This window comes from Sardina pilchardus, chromosome 1, assembly GCF_963854185.1.
Source record: "Sardina pilchardus chromosome 1, fSarPil1.1, whole genome shotgun sequence".
NCBI lineage: Eukaryota > Metazoa > Chordata > Actinopteri > Clupeiformes > Clupeidae > Sardina > Sardina pilchardus.
Window position 1 is genome coordinate 11,838,554 of NC_084994.1, and position 20,000 is coordinate 11,858,553.

Here is a 20,000-nt window from a genome sequence, read left to right on the forward strand (position 1 = left end):
TGGGAGATCCGTCAGAGACGGAGAGAATGGCCTACTACGACATACCTCACACTGCACCTCCTCCCTCGTCCACAACATGAACACACACGCAGCGTGTCGTCTGCCTGCCATGCCCATCCCTTTGAGAACAACATATTTCCGCCGAAAAACTCCATGCACCACAAACCGTGCCCTTAGATCAGGTTGATCTTGTCAACAGGCCAAAATATCCACCTCCAATAATCTCACGCTATTTAATTACTTTAGATGGTTTATGTGGTTATGTGTGTTCTCCTCCCTCTAAAGTACCCACCAAAGATTCTTGAACAGATTCTAAAGTATCCACATTCATACAACACTCATCCACAGGGCCACAGAAGTGGCTGTGTCACAATCTGCTCTTATACTGTTATTGTAGCACTACTTTAAAATAGTCTGGCTGATCCTATATGCATCACCTAACTGACACTGGACTGTTTAAAAACAGCTCTCACTGGTGGACTTATTCTTATTGCACTAGACCTTTTTTTTATCTTCTGAGAATTATTGTGAGAATTGCTTTAAAAAGCTTAAACTTTTTACCATGTTGTAAGTCGCTTTTGGCTAAAAAAAAGTGTCAGCCAAATGTATAATGTAATGTAGCCTAATGGGAGATGCGTCTGTCCTCCAAAACTTTCACTAACTTCATTCCTGGAGGATAGGCTACCCACAGTGGGTGGTGCTGTTTAGAGACTCAGGATTGCATAACTGCAGCAGGAAGCTCATTAGTGTCCATGCATACTCTGGCCTGTGTTGTTGACACGACACGCAGCACGTCGCGCAGCTGAGGACTGGACGGCTGCCGAAAATAAGACGTGTGTTTTAAAGACATTAACGTGCCGAGGATAGATAGGAGCAAAAGACATTCCGGGGCCTGACCAAAATTGATTACATGGAGGTCTGAAAAGAGAGCTGTTCTAACCCTGGGATGGGGAGGTGGCGCCGACCCATGGTCGAGATCAGTTGCTGCCTCTCAGTGGAACCTCAGGAAGTTTTGGAATGTAGCCTAACAAAGTTCTCAAAAGTTTCGAACACAGTTTTTTTAAACAGAGTCCATCAGAGTTGAAAACAAAGCATCCAATAGAGGCATGTAGGCATGTAGGCTATAATTTAAGGCTACAGTGTGGTATCCAGCAGATCTTTACGATAAGTCATAACTCAGACACGCCCCAAAAAATGAACGTATGAAATTTGGTGTTCATTTGCCAAAATCTGCACGGCTAGCTGCGATGAATCAGTTGCAGATAGACAGGCACGCACAAGTTGCTTGACATCTCAAGTCGGCAATTAATAGGCTAATCATCTTGGTCCGTGCGTGCGTGCGTGTGTGTGCGTGTTTGAGTATGTGCGCGCATCCACCCCATCCTTAATGAAAACCACAAACGCATGTAATAGGCTAGTTATGCAAGAGAGTTCCTTCTGTTCCTTCTCTCTTGCAAAAAAAAAAGAACAACTTACTCCTGGTCTTTTCCACACAACTCCTCTGGTCTTGGACGAACTGGGCCCGAGCTCGTTAAAACCCAAAGTCTCGGGTGCGGCCGCGAAAGTTGGATCCGTGAAAAGTCTGCCCTGACTCAAACACTGGTTGCGCAGCGCTTCATAATCCTGATTCAAGTACTTCACGGCGTTACTGTTCGTCCCAAATCCCGCTGCCAACGCGCGCTTCTTGGCCAGGTTCGATGCCACCCCAGCCATAGTGTTCGTTTTCAGGGGGTGAAAACTTTTGCGAAGTCCCTCTTTTCACTCCCTCACGACGATAACGCGAGCCTGCGACGTCCTCCGCGCAACGAAAACTAGGTTACAAGCACCAGGCAAGATGTGGAGAGAAAAGTCTGGTGCGAGTTAACTTAAAAATACTCCCTTTCTTTCTCTCCGCCCCAGGAGGGGTTCGTCATAAGCGACTCCATTGCGTGTCAAAGAGCGAGTTTATACCTCTCCTCCCTTCTGTCATCAAACAGGAAGAAGGAATGAAGGCCATGCAACTGCAGATTAGACTAAACGAGTTGTTTGGATGTTGAAAGGAGTTTAATAAGTTTTATTTTTTTGTAAAACTTTTGGAGACCGCGTATGAGTTACTTCTCAGCGCAACTCAAGAACTAAAGCAATGCTATTGCGCCGACAAATTACAGAAAGACAAAACAGTAATGTCTGCACTTGCCAAAGGTGGACAGAAATGCATCAAAAACTATTTTGTTACAAACTACATACTGGCACATGAAATGTAGCAAAATATTGATGTGAAACATATTTCATTAAAATACAAGTAGGCCTAATTAGTCAATTTGACCCCAGCTAACAAAACTCTCAAAAAATGATTGAAATATATTTTTTTACCCATTTTTTTTTTTTTTTTTTTGTGGTAGGTAACAAGAGTGTAATAACCACCATCAAAAGCCCTACAACACGGCATGTCTTTTTTTGTGCTGCATGCCTATTGCCTGCACAGTGCACAGTGCACAGTGAAATAGCCGTTGAACTGTACTAAGTGACACAGCCTGACTAAGTCTATAAACCGATGTAGCAATGAGTAGTAGAGTGAATATGCTGTATATATTCTGCAGAATATTTAACCCTGCAACATGGGGAACAGACATCCTGTAAGGTGTCCCAACATATGGAATCAAATAAAGGTGAAAAAAAAAGAAAAAAAAAAGCATTTATTGTCACATACAGCAAACATCTCCTCACTCTCTGCTATCTGCTAGCTGCCTGTGCCCTGAACCCACTGGGAACAAGCAGAGCAACCTGCACCACAACACATAACATAAGAAACAGTGTTCCAGCCAATCACCGGCGAGATGCCCGTGTAGGAGAGTTTCACTTGCACTTACTAGATTGCGTACATTTACATTATTGACTTCATGTAAATAACCAGCTGTGGGAGTGTTGTGGGAATATCTAGGCCTTGTGTCCTTGAGTGTTTTGAAAGGCGCTTTGAAATAAAATGTATTATTATTATGAACAATATCACCTGTAATGTGTTCCTGTATACGACGAGGGTGAATTAACACACACACGCACATGCACACGAGGGTGAATTAACACACACACGCACATGCACACACACACATGCACGCGCACGCGCACGCACACGCACACGCACACGCACACGCACACACACACACACACTTGTTATTTTCTAACTATATGACCAAATATACCAGACTTATTCCCCTCCAGCTAAAGCGCTTGTAAGAAATAAAAGAGCATACTGATTATATGAGTTCACAGAGAAAATAAAGTCTATGGGTGATGCCATGCAGATTACCTGGGATCCAGGCTCCTCAGAAGGCATCTGGCTCCCCCTGCTGTTCAAAGTAGAGAACTGCCGCAACAGGTATATTGGCGCTGCAGTTTGAGTGGATCACTGAATGAATGAGCGAGGCGTTCAAGAGCCGTAGCTCACATGGATCAGCAGGGATGAACTGGGACTAAAAAAGGCCCTGGACTCTCTTCCAAATAGGCCCACTATCATTTGCATGTACACATACATGATACAGTCTCACAATAGTATTATGCCAGTGAAAGTCACATTCAAAATAGTCAGTCAGATTTGACAAAAATGATCCATATTGATTCATTCTGATAATTTGATGATATGATTTATTATTTTGCCTTTATGCTTTCATTCATAAGTAGGCCCAGCCAACATTGATGTCATATATCATACGGTGCCTTGAGTGTTCATCATTTTGAGACTATGGTTACATGTTTGAGTGACAGGTTTCAAAAACTGTGTGACAAGCAAATATTTATTGTGCATTCTCATAATAAATGTGTTGAAAACAACACAACTTGCATTGTTTTTAACACATCTCTGTGTCCAGATAGGGACAACACATTTGCTTTAAAGTGTAAGCAGTTAAAAAACATTATTTTGCAGTGTGGCCCTTATATCAATTTTGCTTTTTAAGAATGCCTGGCACCCTACTCAACTCAACTAGCATTAGCTTTGGGACTGCTGTTGCACAGACCAACATCAACTGCATCAGTTAGCACTGCTGTAGGTCTGCACAACAATCACAAGATCTTATACCACAAGGGAACGGACAGCGCATAAACACGTAGTTGTGGTAGCATGTCTACAAACAGACAATGTGACTCATTCTGCGTCACTCAATAATGGGGCAACAACCTGTTTTGTGCAAGGACAAGAAAAAGAAAAAGAAGAAATTCTGATTCTCAAACATGCTGACATGTATGTGAAAGGCAGCGCCATTGGAATCAATTTCTGGAGCACACTGAAATGGATATTCTAATTGCCAGTCTTCCCTAGTAGAACAATGATATTCCCTTACTCTCATTATGCTTTTTCTCACTCTTTCCGTGTGTGTGTGTGTGTGTGTTAGAGAGAGAGAGAGAGAGAGAGAGAGAGAGACAGAGAGAGAAGAGAGAGAGAGAAAGAGAGACAGAGAAAGAGAGAGAGAAAGAGAGGGAGAGAGAGAGCACAGACAGCTCTAACTGAACTACTTGCCAGGCTATATTAGGCTATTCAGTTACAGTTAAAAAGGTGAAGATCTACAGGATCACTCCTTAAAATGTTCAGTGAAGTTACATGTTTAGCCGACTTTTGAACATAAAATATGATAATGTCTTGTCCCTATAGCCTACATGTAGTCACTTCTCTCTTTCACACTTACACTTACACACACACACACACACACACACACACACACACACAAACACACACACACACACACACACACACACACACACACACACACACACACACACACACACACACACACACACACACACACACACACAGCACCTGTGGCAGGTAAACTAACTCCACCTCTGCTGACCAGAGCCAATCGGCTTTCGCCTGCTCACCTCAAAAACCACAAACACCTTCTTCAGCTCAACCACACTCCTCAGGGAAGTCTATCTACCTCTCTCTCTCACACACTCTCACACTCCTCTCTCTCTCTCACACACAGACTCACACTCTCCTCTCTCTCACACACACAGACTTTCACACGCCTCCTTCCTCCTCTCTCTCTCACTCTCTCTCTCTCTCGCTCTCTCTCTCACTCTCTCTCTCACATACACACACACACACACACACACACACACACTCGCCCTCTTATTCGGCATCTCGCACGTCTAACGCACTCGCTCCCTTCGTTCGCCACCTCGCACGACTAGTGTCGCGTCCGCAGACCGTGCGTCGCGATGTCCAACGTAGCGCACCACCTGGCGCACAGGAAGGAGCGGGAGGAGGAGGGCGTCGGCTCCAACGCCAAGGCCGTCGCCTTCAACCAGCAGGACTTTAGGACCCTGCGGGAGCAGTGCCTGCGCGGTCGGACCCTGTTCTGCGACCCCAGCTTCCCGGCCGAGGCCAAGTCGCTGGGCTACAACGAGCTGAGCCGCTACTCGCCCAAGACGCGCGGCGTGGAGTGGAAGAGACCCACGGTGAGAGGGTGTGTGTGTGTGTGTGAGAGTGAGTGAGTGAGTGAGTGAGTGAGTGAGTGAGTGAGTGTGTGTGTGTGTGTGTGTGTGTGTGTGTGTGTGTGTGTGCAAGAGAGAAAGAGAGAGAGTATGTGAGGGAGAGAAAAAGAGAGAGAGAGAGAGATTGTGTGTGTGAGAGAGAGAGAGAGAGAGAGAGAGAGAGAGAGAGAGAAAGAGAGAGAGAGTTGTGTGTGCGTGTGTGTGTGTGTGTGTGTGAGGTAGACGGGCACATTGCAATTTTTCATATTCAAATATTTCATATGACTGTGTGTGCGTGTGTGTAACTGTGCAACTGTTGTGCTCTGCAAGTTTGTGAATGCCAAATCTCCAAAAGTCAATAGTCCTCCTCCAGTCAAATGCAAATATGTAAAGACCTCACACACTCTCTCTGTGTGTGTGTGTGTGTGTGTGTGTGTGTGTGTGTGTGTGTGTGTGTGTGTGTGTGTGTGTGTGTGTGTGAATGCTACTCAGCCCTTCCATTCAAATGAGTATAAACATGTTATTTGCAAACCTCTGACCAGCACGCTGTGTGTGTAGTTCTCCATCTTCTCTCCACCTGTTAGACTATCAGCTGTTTTGAGCAGCGTACTCATCCACTCACTCACTCACTCACTCATTCACTCACTCCCCCACCCATTCACTCACTCACCCATTCACTCACTCACTCACCCATTCACTCACTCACCCATTCACTCACTCACCCATTCACCCATTCACTCACTCACCCATTCACTCACTCATTCACCCATTCACTCACTCACCCATTCACCCACTCCCCCACCCATTCACTCACTCACCCATTCACTCACTCACCCATTCACTCACTCACTCACCCATTCAGTCACTCACTCACTCACTCACTCTCACTCAGGCAGGCAGGCAGGTAGGCAGCAGGCAGGTAGGCAGCAGGCAGTTAGCATGTAGCAGGCAGCTCTACCCTCAGACCTACTGATAACCTATTGCACACATGAGAGGAGATTTTTAAACAGGACGCTGTTTACTCAATGCAGTCACCAGCAGCACAGAAGCTAGACCTATTCCTCAGAGAGAGAGAGAGAGAGAGAGAGAGAGAGAGAGAGAGAGAGAGAGAGAGTGTGTGTGTGTGTCTGTGTGTGTGTGTGTGTGTGTGTGTGTGTGTGTGTGTGTGTGTGTGTCTGTGTGTGTGTGTGTGTGTGTGTGTGTGTGTGAGGGGTGGGTGGTGAGAGAGGTTGGGGGGACAACTGTTAACATAATATCACTAAGGCAACCTTTCAAGCTCAGGTTTCCTTTCAGGGTGATATGTTCTCACGGGACGTGTGTGTGTGTGTGTGTGTGTGTGTGTGTGTGTGTGTGTGTGTGTGTGCGCTACTTGCAATGTTACTTGCACCATTAACTTTGGTAATGATTGCTTATTCAATTTCTATGAGCAATATCTAAAAAAAAGATAAATAATGAGAAAACAATAATTCAAAAAGAGACATTTTGTTCTCACCTGTGAGTTCTGCAGCAGGTGAGTCCATTCATGTTAGGGAGAGAGTATGGTGTTGTCTCATGCTAAGCCCCACCCAGTGTCAACACCTCTGAATAATTCAGACTCTTGAGTCCAGAGACACATTAGTGACCGAGCAGGAAGGTAAACAACCAGATGGCCACGTATACGCACACACACACACACACACACACACACACACACACACACACACACACACACACACACACACACACACACACACACACACACACACACACACACACACACAGAGACTTGCCATACGTATGTTCACCAGGCTGTGATTGGGTTAGAAATCAATATTTAGTAAAAGTATGAGTCCGAGTGATGCATGGCATAATTCATGATCTGATTCTGATTTTGTGTGTGTTTGTGTGTGTGTGTGTATGTGTATGTGTGTGTGTGTGTGTGTGTGTGTGTGTGTGTGTGAGAGAGAGAGAGAGAGAGAGAGAGAGAGAGAGAGAGAGAGAGAGAGAGAGAGAGAGAGAGAGAGAGAGAGAGAGAAAGAGTATACGTGCGTGCATGTGTGTGTCTGTGTGTGTGTGGGGGGGGTGAGAGAGAGAGAGTGTGCGTGCATGCATGCGTGTGTGTGTGTGTGTGTGTGTGTGTGTGTGTGTGTGTGTGTGTGTGTGTGTGTGTGTGTGTGTGTGTGTGTGTGAGTGTGTGTGTCTTGTTTCCATTATCCGACTCCTCAGTTGACGGTGTCTCTGCTCCTCCTCTGCAGGAGTTCTGCTCAAACCCCCAGTTCATTGTGGGCGGAGCCAGGAGGACTGACATCTGCCAGGGAGCCCTGGGTGAGTCTCATATGCATATAGGCCATACGACATCATATATACATTACATGCACATATCTATACATTACATACATACACATGTACATATACAGGGAGCCCTGGGTGAGTCTCATATGCATATAGGCCATACGACATCATATATACATTACATGCATATCTATACATTACATACACATGTACATATACAGGGAGCCCTGGGTGAGTCTCATTTACAGTACATATAGACCAAACGACATCATACATCACATACATTACATGCACATATCTATACATTACATACGTACACATGTACATGTACAGGGAGCCCTGGGTGAGTCTCATTTACATATAGGCCATACGACACCATACATCACATATCTATACATTACATACACATGGTGAGTCTCATATGCATTAGGCCATACAACATCATACATACATTACATGCACACACATATCTATTACATACACATGGTGAGTCTTATATGCATATAGGCCATACGACACCATACATCACATACATCACATGCACATATCTAGGCCTATACATTACATACGTACATGTACATGGAGCCCTGGATGAGTCTCACATATGCACATATCCAGTGAGTCTCATTTGCACATAGGCCATACGACATTATACATTACATACATTACATACACATATTCATACATTGCAATTACTATGCATACACATGACATTTTATGCAGTCTATAATACATTTCATACACATTTCAGACGTGAACAGGAGAGGTGTTAAGTCCCATGTAATCTGGGTAGGCCAGGGTGGAGACGGGTGTCGGGGCTTTGCTGGCCATTTGATACATCCTGGGGGTCAAAGGGCAACGGTGTAGAAAAGAACATTGTGGAGGCTGTCAGAAAGGACTCGGGTGAATACACAGGATATGGGTTGATACACAGCTTGGACAGAAGTCAGGGGCTGCCCTTCCCCCCCTTCCCACCTACACACACACATATACACACACATGCGCGCACACACACACACACACACACACACACACACACACACACACACACACACACACACAGACACCCCCCTTGAGGGCCCCAGGTTCATCAATATGTCCAAGTATGCCAGTGGTACTCACTGAACTGCAACTTCTGGATTTATCCGTCATCATGATTGATTGATATAATGCATGAAACAAACTAATAATCTGTTACAAAAAGTTGCATTATTATAAAAACGGCAACCATAATTTCTAGTTTATTACAAAATGCAGAACATTACTTATTGTACTCTGGCTCTTTATTACAAAATGCTGGTGTTATTACAAAATAATGTCAACATTTATAACATTTGGCCAAGTTATTGATACACTACTACATTATGTTACAGGGTGTCCGCTGACAATGTGTCCCTGTATTAGGTGTGAACCTCATCCATCCTCATTCATAATGAATGAGTTCACACCGACACATGGTGCTCAGTTCATCCATGAAGTTGTTCTCGAGTCAGTACTGTATCTTCAGAGAGTCCAAATGTTATTTCCACAGCTTGAAATATTGGTTTGAATATAAAAACGTAAAAATGTAAAAAATAACATTGAGGGCACTAACAGCAATATTTGGAAAGAAGTCTCCGAATTCCTGTGGCATAGCAGCTCTTTTATTTCAATACCCGAACACCAACTTCTTGGCTGTTTTACAAATGATAAGACCTGCTCAGAGTGTGGCAGAACGGCAGAAGTGCCGTTTATCCTATTAAGATTAGGCCTATACAGTATGTTGCACCAAAACGATTTTGAAGTAAAAAAAAAAAAAAAAACTAGGGATGCCTTTTAATTTCCATCTAATAATGTCTCTGTATTTTACACACACACACACACACACACACACACACACACACACACACACACACACAGACCACACACACACACACACTCACTCACACTCACACACACACACACACACACACACACACACACACACACACACACACACACACACACACACACACATTGCAGAAATGAATTGAAAATGTCCACAGTGCAAATAGGTGTAGACTTTGAGTCGGATTAGAGTCAGTAGTTCCTGATAAATGAACACAAATAAACCGTTGGTCCAGTCATTGTTTGGAGACAGGTCTATAGTGTGTACAGCTCAACAGGAGAGTCACTGTTTGGAGATCAATACGGGTCATCGTTGCCTTTGGTGTGTCCAGCTAAACAGGAGAGTGTTTGCAAACTTGTGACACCCGTGCACACACCTATATAGTGCAGCACACCCAGTACATCTACTGAGATATTATATCTCGCTTGTGCATTTTCACATACAGTACATAAGTTCACAACGCACACTCTCGCACGCACACACACACACAGTGTTTGGCTCTGATGTGCTCCCTGTTGGTAAACATTGATCAGCTTATTAGTGAGCGTGGGAAGTGCGTGTGATTGTTTGTGTGTGTGTGTGTGTGTGTGTGTGTGTGTGTGTGTGTGTGTGTGTGTGTGTGTGTGTGTGTGTGTGTGTGTGTGTGTGTGTGTATGTATGTGTGTGAGTGTGTCTCATACAGAAATGTAGAGACTGAAAGCCATGTCAGTAAGTCAAGTCACCACACCCCCCTCTGCCCAATCAGCAGTAACCCAGCACACACACACACACACACACACACACACACACACACACACACACACACACACACACTCACATTGTTGTGTGAATGGTACGCCATGGTACAGGTTGTTTGATTTAAAGGTGTTGACATGTCAGTATGTTGTGATTCTGAAACGCATGGCGTTTAAAAATGCAGTTTTGCTTTGATTTAATGAATTGATTGATTGATTGATTTCTGGATTAAGACAAAAAAGATAAATAAAATAAAATCCAAGGGATGACATGCAAAAATACAGAACTTATTTCCAGCATGGTCCTTGGTGAAGATACAGTACATCAAGTTACAATAACCCAATTAAAGTTCCACTGAAAAAATAACAAATAATTCATGGAAATTCAACAAAATGGAGGATGTAGCGCTTTGGAACTGAACTCTACAGAATGGAGCACATTAGAGCTCATGTTCACTGTGACATTTCTTGAGCACTGGCAAACGTGGTGCAACTACACCACAGCCAAATGGCCTGAGAGTATTTATTTACTTTATTGAAAATGTCTATATAGTTTTGTTGCGATGGTATTGTTTTTGTTTTGTGCATGTTTGTTTGTTTATTTCATATTTCAATTTCTATCCTTGAATAATCAAGAGAACAAGTATCATTTTTGTCAAAGATTCGGAAAAATTAAATTAGATTCATGTGAGATCTTGAACACTAATGAAATACAGTACAAATCATAAAAAAGAGAGTAGGCCTATAGTTTACAAAATCACTGCAAAATGCATTGGAATATAGATTGGAAATGCAATACACTGCTTTGGTACTGTTAATTCATCTCTGAGTTGGAAAATATCTGCTGTATGTAACTAGTTGCTGGGAAACCGGTAAACATGGTCAGTCAATACCCCCCAAGCAAACATTATGAGGAGAATTGAACTGAGTTGAACGGATCTGTACCTGATGTGCTCGTGTTGCTGGTGCTGGATCACCTGCTATGAGTCTGTCTGGAGAAGGGGTTTGGGTCCAGGGGTTGAAAACCCTTGGTGTGTTGGGGCCCTCTACAGTCCCATGTTGTCAGTTCCATCAAAATAATTTGGAGCCGTGCTTATCAGTTCTCTTTGATGATGTTGCTAGGTGACTGCTGGTTGCTGGCGGCGATCGCCTCCCTCACTCTGGACAAGGAGATCCTGGCACGAGTGGTCCCTCAGGATCAGAGTTTCCAGGACGACTACGCCGGCATCTTTCACTTCCAGGTCAGTTGCTTTATCCTCTCCCAGGGGACAGAATGAAGCTTCCCAGGGGACAGAATAAATGCTTCTCAACATGCCTCCTCGATCCTCAATGCTCGATCCTCGAGGGGCGTTCCCACTGATCTATAACTAACACTGGATAGAGTATCCCATTGTTTGCGCCCCATCATTCTTTATGTAGATCAGTGAGGATCGAGGCCCGAGGACGCATTAAAGCTCAATGAGGCACCCAGTGGGTTCCTTCCTCGTCACTGTTGCTTTGCTGGTCAATAGGCCTTTCACACCACACACACTTTCATATTGTGTTGTTGTGCAGATCGATGAAGTGAAAATGATTCACCCTGAAAACGTGTATTGTCTAGGACTCGTTGGTAACGGCTGCTTAAGTCTGGTGACATTGTCTCCACCGCTGTGTGTTTTATACACTTTTCGCTATAGACCAGGTTATTCTGCAGTGGTGTATAATGATTTTTAGTAGTAGTAAGATAGCTATTCTTTTGAACAAGCGCCAGACTACACCTTTATTCGTTCATTGACACACCCGTGGGTGAAATGTTCAATGTTAGTGAAGGGCATGGTGAAATACTCATCACTTAAGTGTACAATATGAGTAAGACTTGTGTCGCGCTTTGCACCATGTTGAAGATATACAGTCGGGCCCAATATCTCAAACCATTAAACTTTAGATTCACAAGAATGTTTTGTACTCAAAGGACATTCTGCTCCAGGTGAGCTCGAGCTCACAACCTCGGCATTGGTCAGCTGGTACGGCCTTATAAGTAGGCCTACTGCTCACACCGATTACACAACTGGAACACACAATGCATAGATTTTTTTAATTTTTTTTTTTTAAAGAAAAAAACGTTTTTAACCATAATTTCTTGGGCATGGATTTGTAATTTTTCGATGATAAGTAAAGTGCTGGAATTGAAATCGGACAATCTAAGTCCTTGACAGTTGGTTTCAGTCAGAGTCCTCCATCTGAAATCCTTCCTCCTCTATTTGACTAGAGGCCCCAAGCCAATTACAGTATTCCTGTAAAGTACACGTGCCTTGGCTGAGGTTTGAACTCACTATGTCAGCATTAGCTCAGCACAGAACACTATGTGCCCTATAGCCAATAGTGCCATCTCTGTGTCAGCACAGCTGTCTCCTCTTTAATCCTGTTGAGTCACATGATCCTGTCGAGTCGCATGAGTCAGAATGCACATATTATCCAGAGTGAGGCAATCACTGGGTGCTCGCTATAGCTTAAAACCATCGGGCTTTAGAGTTCAATTCAATGTATTCAATGTCAGTTAGGATGTTTTTGTACTTAAAGGAAACTTGCTCCAGGTGAGGCTCGAACTCACAACCTCGGCATTGCTCAGCCTGTACTGCCTTATAAGTACCGCGCGCTAACCGATTGCGCCACTGGAGCTGTGTTGTACAGGGATCCATAAGCAGATGTTCCATCGGGAAACAATATTCTTTGTGGCTATAGTGGGAACAATGACATATTTTTTTTTCTGAACAGTTCTGGCAGTATGGCGAGTGGGTGGATGTTGTCATTGACGACCGGTTGCCAGTCAGAGAAGGAGAGCTGATGTTCGTGCACTCAGCAGAGGGCTCTGAGTTCTGGAGCGCCCTACTGGAGAAGGCCTACGCCAAGTAAGGAAGGGCCTTTATGACATCACAATCACACTCCGTTATGTTCTAATGTAGATGGCCGACGGGAGAACCCTCGTGACATCATGTTCTAGAATCACATTTCATTCATCAAGGCACATTCACATGCTGAAAAGTAATTTATTTACTCTTTTACATAATCGGACATTGGCCTTTCTGTAATCGGATATTTACGTACTACAAGTACTACAATTTGTGTGTGTGTGTGTGTGTGTGTGTGTGTGTGTGTGTGTGTGTGTGTGTGTGTGTGTGTGTGTGCCTGTCTTTTGTTTGTGTGTGTGTGTGTGTGTGTGTGTGTGTGTGTGTGTGTGTGTGTGTGTGTGTGCGTGCGTGCGTGCGTGCGTGCGTGCGTGCATGCGTGTGTGTGTGTGTGCATCCGCAGGGTGAACGGCTGCTATGAGTCCCTGACAGGAGGCAGCACCATTGAGGGCTTCGAGGACTTCACCGGCGGCATCGCGGAGGCGTACGACCTGGCCAAGGCTCCCCCGCACCTCTTCAAACTCATGAAGAGGGCCCTCGGACTCGGCTCCCTGCTCGGGTGCTCCATAGATGTGAGAGACGACAGACAGACAGACAGATACTGCACACAGACACACAGACAGGCTGACTGACAGATAGACAGATACTGCACACAGACACACTCGGCAGACAAACACGACACACAGACAGTTTGACAGACAGACAAGCAAACACGACACACTCAGAAAGACAGGCTGACAGACAGGCTGACAGACATGACACACATACAGACAGTGATACAGACAGGCTAACACACAGGCAAATGCGACCCACAGATATACAAACACGACTCAGACACAGACACAGACACAGACATACTCAACACATGCACAGACACACGACCAACTGAAGACGAAGTCCCTCGACCTCAGCCTCAGTGTGTGTGTGTGTGTGTGTGTGTGTGTGTGTATTCGTGTGTGTGTGTGTCTGTGTGTGACCCTGCATGTCTTTTTTCATGCCACAGATCTCAAACGTGTATGACACAGAGGCAAAGACCGTGATGAACCTGGTGAAGGGGCATGCCTACTCGGTCACTGCAGCAGAGGAGGTAACGTTTTGAACATTATATAAAAAAAAAGATGTTCCGCAACAATATAAGGTTCTTCAATTTCATGTTGAAAACCAGATATTCTTATGTTCATTTTCCAACATTCTCGTCACCGGTGGATGTGAGAGTAAAGGCTGAAAGGTTTGAATATGAGCAGCCTAGAGGCAAAGGCCTTGTCAGTAGAAATATATTAGAGAAATATTTTAGAAATGTTAGACATAGAAATACAAATAACATGGCTCACTACCTGTGGGCACTACACATCCTTGAAACATGTTAGACCCATTTATATACCTTATATAGAAATAACTTAACATAATTAACATAACATAACATAACATAACATAACATAAACCTTTTTTTTACTGGAATGCTGGAATGAGTTTTGTTCCTGTTTGTCCCAAAGGTGCACATGTACGGTCAGGTGTGTTGAGTTTTGTTCTGTTTGTCCCAAAGGTGCACATGTACGGGAGGCCTGTTGAGTTTTGTTCTGTTTGTCCCAAAGGTGCACATGTACGGGAGGCCTGTTGAGTTTTGTTCTGTTTGTCCCAAAGGTGCACATGTACGGGAGGCCTGTTGAGCTGGTGCGGATTAGGAACCCCTGGGGGCAGGTGGAGTGGAGCGGGGCCTGGAGCGACAAGTGAGCTGCTCACTTTTATATCACTATCGGTGTCTTACACATCGGTGCCAAGGCCAGCTTCAGAAAGTACAGTAGACATAGGGAGCTGTTCACTAGTCTTAAGCAGCATTCACACCAAGAACGATAACGACAACGACAACGACAACGATAACGATAACGATAACGATAACGATAACGATAACGATAATCATAAAGATAACGATAACGATAATGATAACTCTATCGACAAAGTCTCTCCTTTTTAATGAATGTGATGGCTAAAACATTATGGGTTCCGATTGGCTGTTAGCTTTTTATCGTTCTCAAAATCACTCTGAAAGTGATCCCCAACAATATCGTTCTTCATGTCGTTATCGTTATAGTTTGTGTGAACGTCGTCATTCTGTAACGAGAAGGATATTTGTTTATACTTACAGTTATCGTTATAGTTATCGTCCTTGGTATGAACGGCCCTTTACACATCGGTGAAAAGTTCAGCTTCAGAAAGTACAATGCCCACCACATATCTGTGCCAACCATTCAGCCAGGTAGGTCAGCTAATTGGTGAGATCACCTGTGTTGAGCCCAGAGGAAGAACCAATGCACAGTTCGACTTTAACGTTCTGAAGCTGGACTTTTCCCACCTTTGGTTTTACAGCAGACAGTGTATGTTAAAGCATATAGCTAGCTGTGACCTGTTCACCGAGGATGGCTGTTCATCCATTCTCTGATGATGGCTGGCTGATCATTGGTAGCCTACTGAAGAAGGCTATGCTCACTGGTTAGCGTTGATGGCTGTTCATTGGTTACTGTGGATGGTTATGGATGGCTGTTCATTGTCCACTGGTGACCTTTTGGCCCCTATTCCATGTGTGGGTGCGTGTAACGTTGCAACCCTTCTGTTTGTCTGCAGCTCAAGTGAATGGGACAATGTGAGACCAGAGGAGAAGAGCAAGCTGGACCACTCCGCTGATGACGGGGAGTTCTGGTGAGGAGAGAGAGAGAGAGAGAGAGAGAGAGAGAGAAATTCTGTGTGGATGTTGTATCTTCCATTCTCTTGTCTCTCTTGGCCAACGTTCTCATGCTCTCTTTCTCTCTCTTTCTTCCTCTTTCCCACCATTTCTCTTAATCCTTCTCTATATCCCTCTCTCTCTCTCTCTCTCTCTCTCCCTTTCTCTGTCTCTCTGCCTCCCACAGGATGGCCTACACTGACTTCATCCGCCAGTTCACTCGTCTGGAGATCTGTAACCTGACGCCGGACGCTCTGACCAGTGAGGGCGTGCGGCGCTGGAACCACTACCAGTACGACGGCACCTGGAGAGTGGGCTCCACAGCTGGAGGGTGCAGGAACAACACAGGTGCGTGCGTGTGTGTGTGTGTGTGTGTGTGTGTGTGTGTGTGTGTGTGTGTGAGTGTGCATGTGTGTGAGTGTGTGCGTGTGTGAGTGTTAGAGTGTGTGTGTGTGTGTGTGTGTGTGTGTGTGTGTGTGTGTGTGTGTGTGTGTGTGTGTGTGAGTGTTAGTGTGTGAGTGTGTGTGAGTGTTAGTGTGTGAGTGTGTGTGAGTGTGTGTGTGAGTGTGTGTGTGTGTGTGTGTGTGTGTGCGTGCGTGCGTGCGTGTGTGTGTGTGTGTGTGTGTGTGTGTGTGTGTGTGTGTGTGTGTGTGTGTGTGTGTGTGTGTGTGTGTGTGCGTGCGTGTGTGTGTGTGTGTGCGTGTGTGTGTGTGTGTGTGTGTGTGTGTGTGCACGTGCGCGTGAGTGTGTGAGTGTGCAGGTGTGAGTGTGTGTGTGCATGTGTGTGTGAGTGTTTGTGTGTGTGTGTGTGTGTGTGTGTGTGTGCAGTAATTTCCCCGCATATAGCCCCATTGTGTATTAGCCGCAGGGCAGTGTTTTATGGAAGTTAAAAGAAACGAGACCATATTAACACCATATTTAACTGGGCCCGATGTATAAACCTCATAGCTGAAGAAATTTGGCAAAATCAATGTATAAGCCACGGCTCATAGTCGGGAAATTACGGTAGTCTATGTGGAAATATTGATATCTCTGTCTCTCACACCCTCTCCACCCTCTGCCTCTCCCCCACCTTCTGCCCCGCCTCCCCTCCCCCACTTCTGCCCCCCCCTCCCTCTCATTTCTGCTCCTTCTGCCCCTCCCCCACCTTCTGCCCCCCCCTCCCCCACTTCTGCCCCCCCCTCCCTCTCTTTTCTGCCCCCCCCCCTCTCTTTTCTGCCCCCCCCCCTCCCCCATTTCTGCCCCCTCCCTCTCATTTCTGCCCCTTCTGCCCCCTCAGCCACGTTCTGCTCCAACCCCCAGTTCTCGCTGCGTCTGGAGGAGGAGGACGACGACCCGCACGATGGGGAGGTGGGCTGCACCTTCCTGGTGGGCCTCATGCAGAAGGACACGCGCCGCGAGAGGATGTTCGGACGCGACCTCAACACCATCGGCTTCGCCATCTACCAGGTGTGTGAGTGTGTGTGTGTGAGTGTGTGTGTGTGAGTGTGTGTGTCAGAAATCTATAGGCAGTGAATTTAATGCACTGAACTTCGTCTCAATTGGTTGTGTGTGTGAGCAATAGATGTTGCATCTATTTATATATGCTGTATGTTGTTGTGTCTTCTAATTCTACTCTGTTGTCGTTTGTTTGTTTGATTGGCAGGTTCCTGATGAGGTAAGCTGTATTAGTTTTGCCCACTCACTGACTGCTACGGTACTGCCTTTAGGTAGACCTCTTATTTCACATATCCACATTCATGTACATACAGTACGCAGGATTCACAAAGCATTCGGAAGAAATCCCTAAAACATTCTTAACTTAACTTTTTTCCACGTTGCAGCCTTTGGCTAAAATTGTCCCCCTTGATGGCAAACTAATGCAGTGTGGGGGAGAGGCCTTTGAATATGTTTTAAGAGATAATCAGATGATCCTCTAATTGCCTCAGGATGGATACATTTGCTTTGTTGCAGCAGCACACATGAATAGACTTTACAATTAGGACATATCAGTAAAATGAGACCACCGGTTGGGTTGGGTTGGACCACCACATAAGCAACGTGTATTTAGTTTGGGCATGTGCACACATCCAAGTGAAGGTGCAGGAGCTAAAAGTCAAAGAGAGTCAAAGATCCAACATGAAAAAAAAAGGTCTACACACTACCAGATACATGCACATTAACAACAACAACAACAACAACACAACATTAGCACAGTCAGATCATTTAAACTGGACTGAGAGTGATGCGTTTCCCTCCCCTCTGTCAGTATAAGGGTCGTTCCAACATCCACCTGGGCCCGGACGTGTTGCTACGGCAACGGGCAGTGGCCATGAGCCACACCTTCTCCAACCTGCGGGAGATGTGCGACCGCTTCAAGCTCCCGCCCGGCGACTACGTCATCATTCCGTCGACCTTTGACCCGCACAAGAAGGGCAGCTTCGTGCTGCGCATCTTCTCCGAGAAGCACGCCCCCACCAGGTGAGTGCACAGATGGGAGGTGAAAGGTTAAAGTTATATTTTTTGCGTGCGTGGGTGTGTGTTGTGAGTTGGTTGAGTCAGTGGAGGGAGGAGGGGATTGTTTTAAAGAACTTAACTTAATAGCTTGTTAAAGAAATTAACTCATGGTAGCCATAATTTTTTTTATAGCCTACATATTCTTATGTTTGTTTTATTCATATTTCTTGGGCCTAACCTCGCAGAGCAATTTTGCAATTCGACTGAGTGCCCACAAAACATACGTTTAAGAGAGACGGCACCAAGCAGGTTTGTTGATATATTCGTCCTTCATGTTTTTCAGTCCAATGGAAGAGGACATTGAAGTCGAGGTTGAAGAGGTACCTTGAACCCCCCCCCCCCTCCTCCACCACCCACACAGGCACACAATGGAATGATGACATTGACGTCTCCTTGACAAACAGTACATTTCCTTTTTTGTTTTTTTCAGCCTGAGATTGAGGATGTGGATCCACACTTCAAACAGCTGTTCCTTAAGATTGCTGGGAATGTACGTCCATCGGATTCCTGCATCACGCTCAAAGAACATTCTATTAGCACAGTGCTCGGGTCATGACCATTCTATTTTATTCCAATAGGACTCGGAGATCTCGGCATTTGAACTTCAGCAGATATTAAACAAAGTCATCTCTCAGCGTAAGATATGATTTAATGCACAGTGAAGACACCTGTCACTTTTGCCATGTATCAGTTCATTTGGTCACATGAACTCTCTCTCTCTCTCTCTCTCTCTCTCTCCAGGAACTGATGTGAAGACTGATGGTTTTACTCTGGAGACCTGTCGCCACATCATTAGTCTGCTGGACGTATCCTTTCCACACAGACAGACACACACACACACACACACACACACACACACACACACACACACACATGCATCCACACACACAGATGTACACAAACACTTGCATACACTCATTTATACACATGAGCATCAAGAGTAGGAGATATATACAAATAGGAGTTACAGTAAAAGTTGACAAGTGGCAATTTATTTCTGTGCAGAGAATGTGCAGAACTCATATTGTGTACCGCTATGCGGTGCATCTAGTTATAAATGTGGATCAGTAGAGAGTCCTGCTGGTAGGTCGATAACGGATCCAGCTTGTCAGGGGGTGGAGGGCATGGAGTGGGTTGATGTGTTTGTGTGCGTGTGTGCGTGTGAATCTGTGGATGTGTGTGTGCGTATGTGTGTGTTTGTGTTGTGTGTGAATGTGACAGTATCATGCTTAACCATTCTTCGCTCAATAGCACCATCTGCAGGCCGATGGGTGTACAGTCGCAAAACTTGGCATACTCCCAGAGGATGTCAGGTTAATCATACACCATACACATGAAATTTGGTGGGAACCAAACTATTTTTTTCCATAAAAGTCTAGGCCTACTGGGGCTACATACCCACCAAGTTTCATGTGCCCTGGTGTTATTGTCCCGGCAATCTTTGACCAAAAATCCAGGAAGTAGATGACGGGGAAAAAATAAAAAATAAAAACTTGACAATCATTACTGTAATAGGCCTATGACCGCTATAGCTATGCTAGCGGCGGTCATAATGATACATTTAGCATAACAATGCCGTGTTT

The 20,000-nt window shown here is 45.0% G+C and overlaps 2 protein-coding genes and 1 non-coding gene across 3 annotated transcripts in view; 1 reads left to right on the forward strand and 2 right to left on the reverse strand.

The window, feature by feature from the left end:
- The window catches only part of LOC134061589 (calpain-2 catalytic subunit-like), a 23,939-nt gene extending 22,034 nt beyond the window's left edge, over nucleotides 1-1,905 (reverse strand). The window contains exon 1 of the mRNA XM_062517419.1: nucleotides 1,477-1,905. Coding sequence (XP_062373403.1) covers nucleotides 1,477-1,713 — 237 coding nt within the window. The 5' untranslated portion in view covers nucleotides 1,714-1,905. The remainder of the gene's footprint in view (nucleotides 1-1,476) is intronic.
- A 3,288-nt stretch (nucleotides 1,906-5,193) lies between these two features.
- Nucleotides 5,194-20,000, forward strand: part of capn8 (calpain 8) — an 18,919-nt gene continuing 4,112 nt past the window's right edge. The window contains exons 1-16 of the mRNA XM_062517505.1: nucleotides 5,194-5,433; nucleotides 7,683-7,752; nucleotides 11,443-11,561; nucleotides 13,075-13,208; nucleotides 13,609-13,777; nucleotides 14,209-14,292; nucleotides 14,847-14,932; nucleotides 15,825-15,899; nucleotides 16,109-16,269; nucleotides 17,201-17,370; nucleotides 17,567-17,578; nucleotides 18,170-18,381; nucleotides 18,701-18,737; nucleotides 18,848-18,907; nucleotides 18,996-19,053; nucleotides 19,159-19,223. Of these exons, the coding sequence (XP_062373489.1) occupies nucleotides 5,194-5,433; nucleotides 7,683-7,752; nucleotides 11,443-11,561; nucleotides 13,075-13,208; nucleotides 13,609-13,777; nucleotides 14,209-14,292; nucleotides 14,847-14,932; nucleotides 15,825-15,899; nucleotides 16,109-16,269; nucleotides 17,201-17,370; nucleotides 17,567-17,578; nucleotides 18,170-18,381; nucleotides 18,701-18,737; nucleotides 18,848-18,907; nucleotides 18,996-19,053; nucleotides 19,159-19,223 (1,752 nt within the window). The remainder of the gene's footprint in view (nucleotides 5,434-7,682; nucleotides 7,753-11,442; nucleotides 11,562-13,074; nucleotides 13,209-13,608; nucleotides 13,778-14,208; nucleotides 14,293-14,846; nucleotides 14,933-15,824; nucleotides 15,900-16,108; nucleotides 16,270-17,200; nucleotides 17,371-17,566; nucleotides 17,579-18,169; nucleotides 18,382-18,700; nucleotides 18,738-18,847; nucleotides 18,908-18,995; nucleotides 19,054-19,158; nucleotides 19,224-20,000) is intronic.
- trnai-uau (transfer RNA isoleucine (anticodon UAU)) lies at nucleotides 12,886-12,978 on the reverse strand. The gene is given in 2 exon segments: nucleotides 12,886-12,921; nucleotides 12,941-12,978. It is a non-coding gene; the product is annotated as a tRNA-Ile (tRNA).